Source organism: Pteropus alecto, unplaced genomic scaffold (genome assembly GCF_000325575.1).
Source record: "Pteropus alecto unplaced genomic scaffold, ASM32557v1 scaffold12, whole genome shotgun sequence".
NCBI lineage: Eukaryota > Metazoa > Chordata > Mammalia > Chiroptera > Pteropodidae > Pteropus > Pteropus alecto.
The window spans coordinates 4,038,837-4,055,696 of record NW_006432669.1 but is presented as its reverse complement, the minus strand read 5'-3'; the positions used below and the strand labels follow the sequence as shown (position 1 = coordinate 4,055,696).

The window sequence follows — 16,860 nt, the reverse complement described above, 5'->3', positions numbered from 1 at the left end:
GGAAAGAACTATGTACCAGAATGATTTGACTTTGGATTTGTTTAGAATTGCCTAGTTGGAATAATTTTATGGTGTTTTGCTCTTGTAGGAGCCCATTCACAACAGATATAAAGAACTTCTTGCTAAACGAGCAGAGCTTCAGAAAAAAGTAGAGGAACTCCAGAGAGAGATTTCCAACCGATCAACCTCATCCTCAGAGAGAGCCAGTTCTCCTGCACAGTGTGTCACTCCTGTCCAAACCGTCGTGTGAAAGGACTGTTAGATGGGGGCCATCATCGCCATGAACCCTTAAAAACAATGGCAGCTTTACAAGTAGAAAGTATTCTGAATTTAGAACCCATCTGTCAGAGAAATTTAGTCACTTTATTTATTTTAAAATCTCTCTAGAATGAGTTTAGAACTCTGGGAGTACAGGTGGCCTAAGTGAAATAACCTCACATGTAATTGTATCATCATAACACTAATCTTATAAGTCACCCAAAGAATATTAAAATGCTTCAGTCCTGCATTCACAGTGGGAATAAGTTCCTGAATTCAAAAGGAAAATGCTTAGAAATTTTGGTGTCTGGTAAAATCAAAATACAAACTACTCCAAAAATATACCTCTTGATGGAAGAGAGCTCATTGTACAGAAGGAGGAGCATGAGTTTCAAACTAAACCAACACTGAAATTCTGTGGCATTATAAGTGTTTGGCCTCAGTGTCATGATAGATCAAAATCATTTGATACTCCTTTCCCCATCATGGGTTTTTCTTTTGTGGTAAGTAATTTACTTAGATCACCTTTCAACAGCCACATTCTTTATATATGATAAGTCAAAATCTTGAGATTATGGTGCAGTAGTTGAAAATTGTTATTATTTATGTACTTATTTAAGATGTATGATTAAGATAGCTGTCCAAAATGATGCCTTATAGATGTGCTTGCGGGGAGGAGGGAGAGGAGAAAGGAGTAGCTGTCCAGGATTTCAAAGAAGTCCTTCAGATTAGTTTTCATTTGCCTAATTACTAGAAACATGAAACATTTTAAAAACTCATTATCTACCCTACTTAGATTTGTTGGTGTGTCTGAACACAGAATTGGCAAGTTTTGAGGCAATATTTTTAAAAGTTTACCGGGGCTGACTTTTCCTGAAGTCTGTATAAATTGCTTATGGTGAGAGGCACTACGCTCAAATTTTACAGGAAATATTTTACTGCTATTCTCCTTTGCAAATTCTGTAATTCCACTGAATGATAAAGTTTACCAAAGAACTTACTGCATGTAAAAATGTACTACAGTCTCAATGCCAGTAAAGGAAATCCCGCTTCACTGTTCACCTGCTGCAGTAAGAGGTCATTGCTGGTATAACTATTGATTCCCTGGTGTCTGTTTTACTCTATAAGAGCCATATGTTATGTACTGTAACAAAGGAGCTTCTTATCCCTTGAGTCTTTGATTAAAAGAAAATTTCAACTGACTTTTAAACTTTGACCTTGTCCTAAGCTATATTAACTTTCTTTTGCAGAAATGTTATTTGGAAATTTTTTAAGGAAAAGGTATCTCAGCATCTGCTTCAACAGGAAATGTTGAGTTTGCACCTATTTTCCCTCTAATACACAAACAGTAATCAAAAATACAGAATTTTTTCACTTGTTAATTCACAAGTCTGAACCTTAGCCCTGCTCCTCTTAGTCTATGCAAAATTGGTACCAAAATGATTTGGTTACCATGTGAAATTTGTTATAAGAAAATTTATTATAGTATTTAAGTGGCCAGTCTGTCATTAAAGCTAAGTTTTCTATCTCAAATATTTTATAAATACAATCTACCATTATTCTCTTGGTCTGATACTGCATAAAAGAATGTAGATGACTGAAGAGATAATTTAAAACTTCTAGGCTGAACATCACCCTCACATCCACTTTAAATTCCATTCAAAAGCCAGGGCAGTCTAAGCACAAATCACATCTCTTTTCAAATCCTTCCAGTGGCTTCACCTTCTGCAGGGGTCTCCAAAGTGGAATACATTTATAATAATCCATTGGTGGTGATGCCAGCATCAGGGCAGTGCGTCGTTCCTTTTCTCTCTGCTCTCCCACTTAAAACTAATTGGATATCCATAACTGAACAAAAGTACTTCTGTACTGCATACCAGGACATCCAAGAGATCATCCATCACTGCATCCAAAAGTAGGTGAGTTGGACCTAGGAGGCGGCTATGGAGCCAAGAGAGTTGCAGTGCTGCAGTGGCACCGACAGTGTGGCAAACTACTTAGGAGAGGTACAAAGTGAAAGGGGTAAGAGAATTGGACTATACTTGGAAGGTCCCATTACTCTTCAGCAACGCCCAGATTTCTTAGACCTCTTTGACAAGGGGGAAGGAAAGGAAAATAAGGCAGACAAAGAGAACCGAGGGAACACGTTTCTTGCTGTCTGCACTAGGGTCCCCGCTAATGGGAGGTGGGCACTTTGTACTACCAAGCACACATCTCCTCTCATTCTGCTGCCAATCTTTTTTTTTTTTAAGCTACCTTTTTTTTTTTTTTTTAACACATTCCCAATTTTAGCAGCAAGTCAGCTCCAGTAAGGGAAACCAAAACACATGCCATAGCATTTACCTTCTGGAAAATGAAAGACTTCTAATTGCCAATCTGTTGAACTGTTAGAATAAAAGTAAACAAAGTCTTACCTAAATAGGAAAGGTGTTCACTACCTCAAAGGTGGAAGCAGAGGCACATTTCATCAAACACTATGAAAAATCACAGTAATACAGTATCCAGAAAGAAAAATTCTCCAGCAACTAACCCAAAGACAGAATGTTGCAGTCCAACTGATGAATTCAAAATAACTCTTATGAAACTCAACAAGCTACAAGAAAACTCACAAAGGCAATTTAATGAACTCGGGAATAAAACTAATGAACAGAAGGAGTACTATACCAAAGACAGTGAAATTCTAAAGGAAACCAAACAAAATCTAGAGCTGACGAACTCAATAAATGAGATGAAGAATGCATTAGAGAGCACTGTATAGAGCAGACCAGATGGAAGAGAAAATAAGCAAGCTGGAGGAGAATTTAGAAATTATTCAGGTGAAAAAGGATATAGAACTAGAACTAAAATTTTTAAAAGGTGAAAACCCTATAAGAATCATCAGACTCCATTAGAAAAGCCAACATAAGATTATTGGTATACCAGAAAGAGGAGAGAGAAAGCAGCAGAGCATTTAAATAGTAGCTGAGAACTCAAACCTGGGGAAGCAAATGGACATACTGGTGCAAGAAGCTAACGTAACACCTTAGCGTCTCAATCCATATAGATCTTTTCCAAGACACATTATAATGAATATCAGAAGTCAACGATGAAGAATTTTAAAGGCAACCAGGGAATAAAAGATAGTAACCTACAAAAGAGCTCCCAGCAGGCTATGGGCAGATTTCTCAGCAGAAACCCTATAGACGAGGAGAGTGGAATGACATATACAAAGTATTGAAAGATTAAAATTGCTAGCCAAGAATACTCTTTGGCAAAGTTATCCTTCAGATATGCAGGAGAAATAAAGGTTTTCCCAGGAAAAAAGTAAAGGAGTTCACTACCATTAAACCTGCCTTATAAGAAATGCTGAAAGGTCTTCAAGCTGAAATGAAAAGACCAAAGTGCACAAAACTCTTACTAAGGTGATAAACAGAATTTGAAAACTAACTCTTACAGTAAACAATTACAACATAAAGGCAAAGAGCCTTAAAAATAACTATAGGTAATACAATTTGCTACCAAATTCACAGAACCAGAAGATAATCTATGACATCAAAAATATAAAAGAGAAGGAGTAAAAGGATAGAATCTTTAAAGGTAAATGAAGATAAATTGCTATAAGCATAAAATGGACTATTTTACCTATTAGATGTTTTATGTAAACCATGTGGTGAGCACAGAGCAAAACTGGAGCAGAGACATGAAACTTGGAAAACTGCCAACTTAAAAAGTAGATGAAAACAAAAAAACAGTGGTGAGACAAAATAACCAGAAGGCAAAATATGAAATGGCAGTAGTAAGCCCTTATATATCAATAATCACTCTAAATGTAAATGGATTGAAGTCACCAGTCAAAAGGCACAGAGTGCATGGGTGGGTAAAAACAACAAGACCCAACTATACTCTGACCATAAGAGACTCATTTCAGCTCTAAAGACAAATGCGCTCAAAGTGAAGGGGTGGAAGGTGATATTTCAAGCAAGCGGAAACCAAAAGAAAGCAAGCATAGCCATACTTAGTCAAAATAGACTTCAAGCCAAAAATAATAAATTATACAAAGAAAATTATATAACGACAAAAGGGTCAATACATCAAGATAAAACAAGTATATCCTCAACACTTGAACACCATAACATGTTAAGCAAATAATATATCTTAAGGGAGAAACAAACAAAAATACATTTATAGTAGGAGACTTTGATATCTTGCTATCACCAAGGGAAAGATCACCCAGATAGAAAATATGCAAGAAAATGCTGGAATTGAAACATATTAGAACAAATGGACTTTGCAGGCTTACACAAAACATTCTATCCAACAGCAGCAGAATACACATTCTTCTCAAGTGCACATGAGACATTCTCCAAGATAAATCATGATAGGAAACAAAACAAATCTTAGCAAATTTAAGAAGATTAAAATCATACCAACTATCTTTCTGACCACAATGGTATGAAACTGGAAGTCAATAAGAGGAAAGTGAGATCTACAAATACATGGAAACTAAACGTGCTGCTATACAACCAATGGGTCCAAGAAGAAATCAAAAAGCAAATTTTTAAAAATTACCTCAATAAAAATGGAAATACAACATATCAAATCTTGAGGGATGAGGGAAAGCAGTTCTTAAAAGCGTACAGCAATAAGCACATGTTAAGAAATCAGATCTCGAATAAACAACCTAATTTTATACTTTAAAGAACTACAAAAAAAAACCCCACAAAGCCCAAAGTTAGCAAAAGGAGAGAAAAAAAGATCAGACTGGAAATAAATGAAATAGAGACATTTTCCCAAAGAGACATTGACAGTTGTTTTATAACTTTATAAATGTCTAAAAATATTGGTTGTACAGGTGTTTTTCCTTTATGATCAGTGACCTAAAATTTAGAGATCAAGATGGTTAAGTTGCAGCTCCTTAGGAGCTTTCTGGGATGTATCCACTTATGCTTTTATTCCTAGCTGAATACCTCAACTTTTATGTACCACTACTACTCAGCCGGTCACAGTTCTCCCATGTAAACTGCAGATTCCTGCCTCTTTGCTTTTGTTCATTCTACCTTGTTGACCTGGAACCGTTCACCCTTGTGACTAATTCCTGTTCTCTAGTCTTTAGGCATCATTTCCTCCTCAGAAGTTTTTCCTGATTCATCAGTATCTTCTCTGCCATGCCCCACCTTCCTCTGTGCTCCCCGAATAGTGTGCACATGCTATAACCACTGTACTCACCACACAGTACTGAAATGAATACTTCAGATGTCTAACTGTAAGCATACCTTTCTTACTCAGCTTGGTATCCATACTGGCATCTTATACACAGGAGATTCTTGCATTTGAAATGCATTGCAATGAAGCGCTCATACAGTAGAACTGGATTGATGACAACATAATCCTCTGCTGTAAACTCTCAGATAAAGAAGCTGAAGCAATATTTTCTTATTTTCAGTTCTCACCTGAGGGTATCAAAAGCTGGAGTGGATTTTCAGTTTGACTCCTAGCTGAGGAATGGGGTGAGTTTTACCAACATTATACCACTCTTCTAATTAGGACTTGGAGCCACTGCAATGCAAGTGAGGGTTATACAATTTAATGACCTGAAATTGAAACAGAGATAACAAAAGTTTTAACAGCTGAAAAGATGGTTGAGACACAAATATTTTCCATGTCACGGAGCAGCGATTCCTTGGGTCTAGGGACTCACCGTTGTGAATTCGATAAAGATACAAACTTGCTCATCAGACAATTGCACATACAAGCAAAAGTTTACATCCAATTTCAGGAGATTCATAAATATCCTCAAATCTAAAGATCCTAAAATAAGAACTCTATAGAAAAATAATTCAATAAGAAGCCTAACAAGCTAGGTGCTCAGCCACTACAATTCACGCTGGTTATGTAGACAAAATCCTAGAACTTGTGGTTAATGTGTTTCTTTAGTACTCTTAAGAGTCTCTTATCATATGAGCTATTCATTCTTGGGCTTAATTTCTTTGTAAGCATGAGAAAGGCAAATTATGTACTAAATACCATATATTATTGTTTCTCATAATATGCTAATGTCTTATCTAGAAACGCACTTTTTTGGGGGAAAGTTTACAACAAATAAAGCCTTCGTTAACAGGCTGTTAAGGAAAATTTCAGTGTTTCCTTTAAAAAAGCTGCTTTATTGACTTGAGTGGCAAATTTATAAAAAGTTAACATGTCTTGATCTATTCAAAATTATGATTTACATTATCAACAATGACAACTGCATGTGTACAGTTAATATTGCACACATACTGTATACCAATAAAAGTAAATATCAAAGGGGTTCTTCTTAAAGATTAAAACCCGTAATGCCTTGAACTGAACAGCATGATTACAGACACGTACTATTTAAAAACAAATGGATATGGTTTACAACACCTCCCCTTCTCACTTCATTCCAAAACCTCATTTACTTCATTAACAATGTTAGAATTTTAAAAATGCTTTTATAACCTTTACAGTTAATTGATTTAAAGTAAATGCTTGGGTCTTTTAAAAAACTTTATCAGTGGATTAAAAATCAATACAAGTGTACTTAATACTGAGCAATGTTTGAAATGTCAAAAAGCAAATGTTTAAATGTGTATAAATATTTAAACGTACAAAACCTCCATCAAAAGTCAAAACAAAGTATATTTAATGGTGGCACTGGAGAGGAGAAGTGGGCAGTTCATGCCAGGGGAAGATTTAAAAATGAGACTTTACAAGCAAGCACTGCCTGTGGAACAGCCTCATATTTTGGTAATTTAAACCTAATTTTATTTAAATATATAAAGCACTATTAAAAAAACCACACCCACAAGTAAAAAAATTGGCAATTTGTTTACAAAGCACAATATTTCAGTACAGCAAATTCATCTCAAAGAAAGAGTATGTGTGGCTTGTTAGCCTTCAAAACTCCCCTGATTTCCATTTAGATGGTTTAACATTTAGTCGTGATGCATAACACAAGCCTGTGTAATGAAGCTTGGGCCCCTTAACACCTATTAATTCCAACATAAGAGTATGAGACCTGGAAAGTAAATTGGCAACATCTGATTGATGAGGTACAAATTATCTGAATAAAATTTATGACCTGGTGCCAGTCAGTAATCCCAACACAAATTATTGCTTTGTAATGAACTCTGTATGGTTTGCATGTCCTTCAATAACTGAAGATTTTTCCTGCTTTTTTCTCCAGGTCTGGGTTTGGCAAAGTCTTTCTTATTTGTGGTCCCTGTGATTCCAGAAGAACGGCTGGTGCTGTTTCCTTCTTCCTCAAGAGTCTTTCTGGTGGTTTTTAATTCCCTCTTCTGCTTCTCTGTTTTCTGTTTCTCCAGCTATACCAAATAGCCAAGGCAAGGAAAAAGGAGAATTTAATGAAAACATTCTCTGCTGACAACCGGTACTTTAAACTCTCACACTGAAAGGCAAATAATATATTCTGTGTTTACTTTTGTAAAGATTTCAAAAATCTACTGTACTAGTCATTTAATGCTTAGTGCTTAAAATACATAGTGACATACAAAGAGGTAAATAAGAGTAAAGACATCAATTTTGATGCTGTATCAGAAGTTAAGGCAGTGCTGCCAAAGAGCAGACCTGGTGAGTGAAAAGCAAAGGGGCTCGCGGGGAGGTCTCACAGAGGGGGCAAAAGAGTCTGACACGGGAAAAGGAGGGTAAGAAGGACATTAGTACATGAAGGAGAGGAGAAAGAAGGCATTCTAGAAACTAGTCTGAGCAGGCAAAGAAGCATGTTGCAGATGGATGAAGAGATGTAGTGGAAATAATACTCCGAAAAGGATTTTTATTTTATTATTTCACTATTATTAGAATAATTTAAAATAGAGGGGCTTTATTTTTACTTCAGTTGCTGGCTAAAATAAATTGCTGCAGGCATGTTGGTGTTCCATTAGAGAACAAAGTTAAGTCCAAAGTACAAGAAACAAATTTGACCATTACTCCTACAGGAATCATTTGCTTGTATTTCTTTTTTTGAAAACAAACTTTATAAGCTTAGTATATCTTTGGATAAATAACTTAATTTCACTTTAGGATATGCCTACCTCCCAGGAAACTTAGCTCTAATTTTCTTCTCATCTATAAAATGAAATAATGTATGTACCTCGCAAGCCTTCCATGAAAATTAAATAAGATGACATGTTCACAGCACTCTGCATTATGCCTATTACATAGCAACCAATTACTATCAGCCAATTCTGTTCTGCTCCATCTTCTCCATTTCAGCCAGTGGTTACCCATCATCATCTCCCTCCACATGAGATCCAGCAGCAAGTAGCCCTAATATTTTTATTACCAAACCACACCTGAACTCTGTCTACTTTTCCCCAACTGCAATCACTAATGACTTCTGATAGAGGTTAAGCTTAAAAGGCTTAGCTGGTCTCCATTCCCATCTCCTTCGCAGCAGTCATAGTAATCTCTTAAATACATGAATCATTACGTTTTCCTCTAGGGTTACCTGGAGTGTGGCTTCCCACTGCACTTAGATACCAGATAAATGGTTGTTTTATTAATATAATTAGTAAATATAACTAAAGATTTTCCACAGTTTAATAACGGACTTACTCCTTTAGAAATGAGAATTTCTAGGGGCTCTTAAAAAGACTTAAAACCATTTAAATTCATCACAGAAGTTAAAAGTTTTTCATATAAAGATAAGAATATTAAATATATTCAGTATTTGAAAGATGTATCTTAGATGATAAAATCTATTCTGAGACTACAAAACAGTGTCTTCTTTCCTAGTCCACTTACTACCAATTCTTAATAATAAACTGAACAAGTGTCTACAATCAAGACAGAAAAAGATACACTTAAAATTAATATATTTGAAGAAAAGGTTTTTTTTTGTTGTTGTTGATGTTGTTCTGTTTTGTTTTTGTTTTTAAGGCAAGGCAACCCTTGGTTGACCTCATGGAATGCAAGGACCTTGTCAGTTTACAATCCCTTATTTTTTTTTATTTTTTATGCCTACCACACCTGGTCTTCCTAGGTGGTCTCCCATCCAAGTACTAACCAGGCCCGACCCTGCTTAGCTTCTGAGATCAGGTGTGTTCAGGGTAGCATGGCCGTAGACTGCTCTTGTTTTTTTAATCATTAGGAACGAGTGAAGGAAAACTGAATTACCTGGGCTTGATATTTTCGAACTTTAGTTATTTGATTGGCTTTTGCCTCCATCCTTCCCACTAATGCTTCCAGCTCACACTCTAAGTTGTCTTTCAGTTCAATAGTTGGTGATTCTTGGATTAGTTTTGCAAGTTGCTGGTGATCACTATATAAAAAAACAGAAGTAAGGCTTGGTTAAGCTTCCTATGTTTCACGGTTAGGCCCATACATCCCATGAGACCACTGCTCTGTGCATTAAGAGCAAAAATTTTCAAATTATCAGTGACAGTTTAAAAGTCTAAAGGCAAGTAGAGTCCTTAACTGCAAATAGTTTATTATTTATATCTTCACCTCTCCCATAAGAGTATTACACATGTCGAAAGGAAAGTCTAGAAAAGGTTTTGTACAGCAAACACATTCTAACTTATTGATTAAGTTTAGCTTATTGTAATAACAAGCTTCCAAACAAGGAAATTAAACATAAATGTAAAACTTAGTTTTCAAAACATTTAACAATATTAGAAAGGGAGATTTCACCTAGAATAGTTGTATTTGTTAAAGTCCTAGTAACTTGCTCAGTGGTTGGTACAAGGATTGTGCTCAACAAATATTTGTTGAATAAAGGTTAGTGAAGTCACCAAGGAGTTAAAATAAGATTTTACAACATGTAATTAAAAAAAACCCAAAAAACTCACAAGCTCATTTGTCCAAATTCATCTTGTAAAGTCTGTAAGACTTCTGACAGCTCTTCATTAATGCTGCTAGAGGAGGGAGGTGTTTCTGACTTCTTGCTTTTACCACTTCGTGAAGATACCTGCTTTGCCAAAGGAACACTGTTGACTACTCGATCGTTGCACAAGACTTTACTGTGTTGCTTCATTAGATGCAAGACATGCTGAACATTGGCTACCACAGCATGGCTGGGACTGGTGGACTGAAGAAAAATGGAGAGAAGTAATTGAAGCCTCATCCTCTAAATCTGTTTTCTTTTTACTCCCTATCATGGGTTTAAAAAAAAAAAAGCCTAATATAAGTCTCCTAGTCCAGAGTAAAACACTACCAATTCCCATGGATTTAACATCTGAAATATCTCCAACTCATCTTTTATACTTCACCCTACTGTCATTCACTTGGTTTATGCACCTGCCTCTATTAGCCATGGGAAGAACGTCCTAAGTGGTCTGTCTGCTCCCAGCCTCCTCAGTCTCTAACTCCACAGTGTTATCAGTTTTCCTAAAATATTCCGATCATGTTGTTCTCTACGAAAACCTGATGTTAAGCCCACTGATTCCAACTCCTCAGCATAGAAAATAAGGCCCTGTATCACTGAACTGCAATTTATACTCCCTGGCTTCATGTCCCATTCTCTTAATTTCTCTTCGTTACTTGAATAAACTACATTTGCATGTGCCGTTTTCTTTCGCATGACAAATTTAATACCATCCTTTAAAACCCAGTTCAAATATATGATTTTTAAAGACTCCCTAAAATTTATAGGTAATTAGTTTGCATTCTCGGATCACCTATGACATTTATCTCTATCACAGAATTTATCACAATATATTTTAATTGTGCTTACGTGTATGTTTCACCTATTAAACAGTATATGGTACGGACTGTTATTGCATTCATTTCTCTATCAAATAGCACGAAGCACTTAATTCATGTTTGTCATATAAACAACAGAAAAAAGCTGGCAGCCCTATCAAAATGTTTGAGAAACTAAATAATCTCAAAGTACTATTTCAATTCACAGGTGGCTGGGCTAATGGTTCCATAAAGATAATCTAGACAACATATTTAAAATGCAGATTCCTAGGTAGCATATCAAACTCAATCAGTGTGGGGTGAGGGGTTAGAAATGTGTAATTTGAAGGCTGCCAAGTTGATTCTGATCAGCCAGGTTTGGAAATCACTATGCTAAGCTATACAGATGCTCCTTTTATCCTAGTTTTTATTGTTAGGTAGTAAATTGATTCCAGCAATATACACAAAGAAGTATGTACCACATTCAAATGGAGTTTATTCCAGCAATGCCAGCCTAATTCAGTATTTGAAAATCAATGTAATCCAGCATATCACTAGGGTAAAAAATATCACTTATCATTTGATGAAGAAAAGCATTTGAAAAACTCAAACATCCATTCAGGGAATTAATATTCAGCAAAGTAGAAAATTTCCTCAAGTTGATAAAGAGCACTGACAAAGAACTTACACATAATATACTTATTGGTGAAAGACTGAATGTCTTCCCCGTAAGATCAGAAAAAAGGCAAGGATGTCCACTCTCGTCACTCTTAAACTGTCCCCGTTTACAGATGACATGATTCTCTACAAAGAAAGTCTTAAGCAATCCAAAGAATAATTCCTATGACTAATAAGTGATTTATGATCATGTAGAAATTGAAATTAAAACTAAATACAATTTTCAATCACTCAAATATTTGAGTATAAATTAATAAAACAGATATGAGACTAATACGTTGAAAACCATAAAACATAAAGTCAATTTCTAAATAAATGAGAGAGATACTATACACATGGGCTAAGGCTAGAAGACTCAACAAGGATATCAATTTTCTCCAAATTGATCTATAGGTGTAATATAATTCCTATGAAAATCCCAGTAAGATTTTTTTTTTTTTTTGTAAATAAAGACAAGTTTATTCTAAAATTCACATGGAAAGGCAAAGGAATTAGAAAAGCTAAAACAATCTGGAAAAAGAATAATAAAATAGGAAGAATCACTCTCCCTGATGTTTAAAACTTTCCATATAAAGCTATAGTAATCAAGGCAGTGTGATATTAGCAAAGAAGTAAACATATATCAATGGAACAGAATAAATGAATCGACTTAATAAGCCTCATACTGTATACGAAAATTATTTCAAGGGGATCACAGATTTAAATGTAAAATATAAAACTACAAAACACATAAAAATTAGTGAAAATCTACACAACATAGGTCTAGGCAAAGAGTCCTTACACATGACTCCAAAAGCACGATCCAATAAAGCGAAAATATCAATTCATGAGAGTTTGTTATAATGAAAAGCTTCTGCTATGTGGAAGAGTTTAAGAGGATGAAAAAAAGCCACAGACTGGGAGAATATACCTGCAAACCACATATCTGATACGTGCCTTGTATCTAAAATATATAAAGAATTCTCAAAATCGAACTGTGAGAAAAGAAAAAATCCAATTAAAAAAAGGGCAAAATATATAGACATTTCATTAGAGGATATATGGATGGCAAATAATCACATGAAAAGTTCAAATATTAGTCATTAGGGTAATATAAATTAAAACCACGGTGAAGGTATCACAATGTACTAATCAGAACAGCAAAATAAAAAGTGACAATACTAAGTGCTGGTGAGAATGGGGAAAAATTGCACCTTTCATACACTGTTACTGGGAATGTAAAAGGGTACAGCCAATCAAAAATAGTTTAATAGTTTTCTTTAAAAACTAAACATACACTTACCATACAATCTAGCAATCAAATTCCTGGATATTTATCCCAGAGAAAAGAAAACATATGACCACACAATACCTGTACATGAATGTTCCTACTGGTTTTATTTGTAAATGCCCAACACTGGAAACAACTTAAATGCCCTTCAATGGGTGAATGAAGTGAGGTACATCCACACCATGAAATATTAGTCGGCAAAAGAACTATGGATACACATAATGATGATCTCAAGGCAATTATGCTGAGGGAAAAAGTCAGTCTCATTGGGTCACATACTCCATGTTTCCATTTTGCAAAGGCAAAATTGTAGATATGGTGTGGTTGCGGTTACACAAATCTGTGCTAAAACTACACTGACCTGGAACTGCATACACTCAAGTACGCGTGCATGCACACACGGGTATGTGTAAAGCTAGAGATATGTACCAATGTTAATCTCCTGGTTTTGATACCACACTATATTTAGGTACTATGTTACTTTTGGGGTAAACTGGGTGAGGGGTACAAAGGACCTCTCTGTATTATTTTTGTATAACATAGCATTCTATGAACCTATAATCATTTCAAAATAAAAAAGTTAATCTCTGTATTTATCAAGATAATCTAACTACGATTAAATGGTTTAGATATACATACTTCCTGCAAGTATGCTGTCATCAATGCAAACTTGATTATCAAGAATCAAATTCATCTGTCTCATTAACAGCTTTAAACACTGATACGGTATTTGTTTAAAGGGTGAAAATGTGTTGAATGGGGAATCACTATATTGCTCATAACTTGTAATATGTACACATTATATTAACTGACTACACATACACTTTCAATAAACAGTATATAGTTTTAAAATTCTTTTTCTTATATTCCTGAGTGTATTTATTAATGTAATTTCATGTCTTAAACTAATAATAAATTGAGACTTGTATTTATGTCTTTAATTTCATTCTTCTAGTTATTCATTTTTGTTGCAGTTTACAAATGTATTGGTCTATCACAACACATAATTAGATATAAAAACTAGTCTTTCACAATAGTTTGAGAAACACTTAACTAGGTGACAGCAAATTCTCAACTTCAAAAGGGGAGCTCAGGTTGAAAAGCCCTGTCTTTGAACTTGTCCTATTCAACCTTTGCATTTAGGACTTCAGTCAGAATTACTAACGATAGGCAAGTAAATTTGGAGATAACAGAAATATAATGGAAAACGTAATTCTAATCTAATGTGGGACTGGGTGAATCTATTCCTACAGAGCTTCACTTGATTAAAAATTCTGTATTAAAAAAAAATAATAATAATTCCACAAGTATAGAACCCACAGAGGCTGATGCAAATACCCAGTAAAAGACCTGTAACTTCAGTTGGCTCCAGAATCAATGAGTGAAAGGGATGATATGGTGTTCACATCACCAGTGTGATGCGAGGCTGAGTTAATCTAGGCTGAATATCCAGATCATGATGAAGACTCTAGTCTGTGCTAGTCACACCACATTTAGAGGGCTATATTCAATTTAGGAAGAAAGAGAATATTGAGGCAGTAAAGAAGCTCATAAAACACATCTTAAGATGAATAGCTGAAGGAAAAGTTGTATTTATAACCTAGAACAGAATAAGATGAGAAAAAGATAAAGCTATGTTCAAAAGTTTTAATATTTTACAGTAGTCAAGGGTTCATTTATATGTTCCATGTGAATCTTAAGAGTAGGAAAAAAGACCAGTCAGTAGAATTTATACAGTGACAAATTTCAACTCACTTAAGAACTTTCAAATAAAGCTGTCTAGAAATGAGATGGGAACGATGCCTCATCAGTAGATGTATTTGAACAGAGTATACAACCATTATTCTGGATGTTAACATAATAAAAACATTGGACAGGGAAGTGTATTAAGTGGGTTCCAAACAGAACTGAACATTAGGCTGGCAGGGAACAGTTAAAAATACTTTCTAGGTCCCACACTCAGAAAATTCTGATTTTGGACTGTGTGGTTAGGTTTCATAATCTGCTTTTTCATATGCATACTTAGTGATTGTAATGCAGCTGGTCGTCCCTTAAGAACCTCAATTTCTAACCTAACTCAAAGATTCTATGGTGAAACAAAAGAAGCCTGATAGAAGTAAGAGATAAAGGAAATAACATAGGTCAAAGACAGTCTGCAATCCAACAAGAAGGTAAAATTTAGGGTAAAAACAGCATAGAGCAAAGGGCAATCTTTTTTCCAAGTGATTTGTGCCTGGCAAATCTACAAGGAGCAAGTGGAAAAGTTTATTCCTCAAGCTTTCACTGAGGATTTGCTCTTAGATTCAAATTAAATAAATAAACAGATAAGTAAGTAAGTAAATAAATAAATAAATAAGACAAATAAAATTTACTCTCCAAGCCTCTCAAACTTACATCTAGTTGGGTCTTCAAGGTACCTATACGTGAAACAAACTAGCAACCCAGTTAATCAAAAAGTGGTAAAAACTAACATATTAAGTACTTATTTGAAATTACTCATTAATGATATTTGACCAAATTAATCACCTCTATATTTAAGCATTAAAGAAACATAAGATTCAAGTCTATGTATGATTGCTCCTTGGAGAAAGAATCCTGTGAGTAATATAGACGTAGGAATAAAAAGAATGTGATTTCTTTTTATTTAAATATCTATATTTAAACATAAATTAACAGGGCTGATACTAATATTTCAGTGTTACAAATATATTATTTCCTATTTCCTTGACTCTTATTTGCAACTACACCATCTCTAAACTAGGGTCTTTCTTATCTTCCCATCCAAAAATACTTTATCTGCTTTAAAGTGTTCTCCTAGTCTCTCTCCCCTGCTCCAATCCCATAAAACCTTCCTCCATTTTCATTGTCACATGATTATGACCCACACTGGTAAAGGAGCAGAAAAATGTTTCTATCATTTATAGGCATACAGGCAGATGGTGGATTTAATTCAAAAATCTATACTGTAGAAAAAAAATCCAGAGTTCAACAAACTCACCTTTCCAGCTACAAATGGCATATCACCCAAGCACAATCTATAATGTGGCTGTGCAGCAAAATAGTTCCTAGAACCTTTCTGAATGGAAAGAAAAGAAAACAATTTTATTCACATGACAATAAAAGCTAACTGTACATGATTAACCTGAAACTTCAGCTTAGTGCTAGGCTATTACTTGCCTTATCTATACTAGTATTATGGTCTAGAGCTCCTAGTAATATCTGTCAACATACATCCTTGCCTAGGAAAGAAAAAAATGGTACCTGACAAAATAGCAGTTACAGTCTAGAGAAACTGTGTGTATGTATGTGTGTATGTATAAAAACATTTTAAGAATAAAAGTAATTAATGCAATACTGAATAACAACTAATATTTGTGCAGTATATTATAGTTCTAAAATGCTTTCATATATATCATATCAGAGTAAAAATTTTAAAGTAGGTATTACTTATCCCTATCTTCCAATGAAGAAACTGAGAATGAAAGAGATTTACTCATCCAAAGTTGTAATATCACATGGTTTACCAATGTTTTTACATAAATTAGACCCAGCGCTAATCAGCACTCTGACTCTTGGTTTTCATACCTTTTCTGGTGGTTTCGACTTCTTTTTTTTAATTCTTTTTGCACTGGGAACACAAGGAATTGCCTTATTTTCGAAAATAAGTCTATTTGTTTCTAGACCAGTCTGCAACTAGAAAAAATATGAGAGCCTAAAGTTAATGCTGTAGAAATAAAAGCTATAAAAGCTATGATTCAAATTTGAGACTGGCCATGTAAAAGTCTATAAAAGCCTATAGTAGTATCTGACTGAAAAACACATCATAACTGTGTAACTATGTCTTAAACCAATCTGTCAACATTTGTCAAACATTTTAAATAGATACCAGTCTCTCATTTTATCTTGAAGTGCTGTGTTATAGTATGTCCTTTCTTTAGCCTAGAACCCTTTAGCTCCATTATTGTAGTTGCTCCATAAATTAGAGCTAATGAGTTAAATGCACTTTAAATGAAAAC

The 16,860-nt window shown here is 34.7% G+C and overlaps 2 protein-coding genes and 1 pseudogene across 7 annotated transcripts in view; 1 reads left to right on the top strand and 2 right to left on the bottom strand.

Moving 5' to 3' along the window:
* MTMR2 (myotubularin related protein 2) overlaps positions 1-1,468 on the top strand; it is a 98,785-nt gene extending 97,317 nt beyond the window's left edge. For 5 of the 6 annotated variants that reach the window (XM_006907493.3, XM_015585992.2, XM_025043760.1 and 2 more), the window contains one exon: positions 89-1,461. In XM_006907493.3, the coding sequence (XP_006907555.1) occupies positions 89-250 (162 nt within the window). In that variant the 3' untranslated portion in view covers positions 251-1,461. Of the gene's footprint in view, positions 1-88 lie in introns of all 6 variants that reach the window. The other variant, XM_025043761.1, reaches the window with a different exon arrangement.
* A 4,909-nt stretch (positions 1,469-6,377) lies between these two features.
* The window catches only part of CEP57 (centrosomal protein 57), a 35,867-nt gene continuing 25,384 nt past the window's right edge, over positions 6,378-16,860 (bottom strand). The window contains 5 exon segments of the mRNA XM_006907491.3: positions 6,378-7,580; positions 9,391-9,535; positions 10,065-10,303; positions 15,843-15,920; positions 16,430-16,537. Coding sequence (XP_006907553.1) covers positions 7,347-7,580; positions 9,391-9,535; positions 10,065-10,303; positions 15,843-15,920; positions 16,430-16,537 — 804 coding nt within the window. The 3' untranslated portion in view covers positions 6,378-7,346.
* LOC112476284 lies at positions 9,232-9,340 on the bottom strand (annotated as a pseudogene).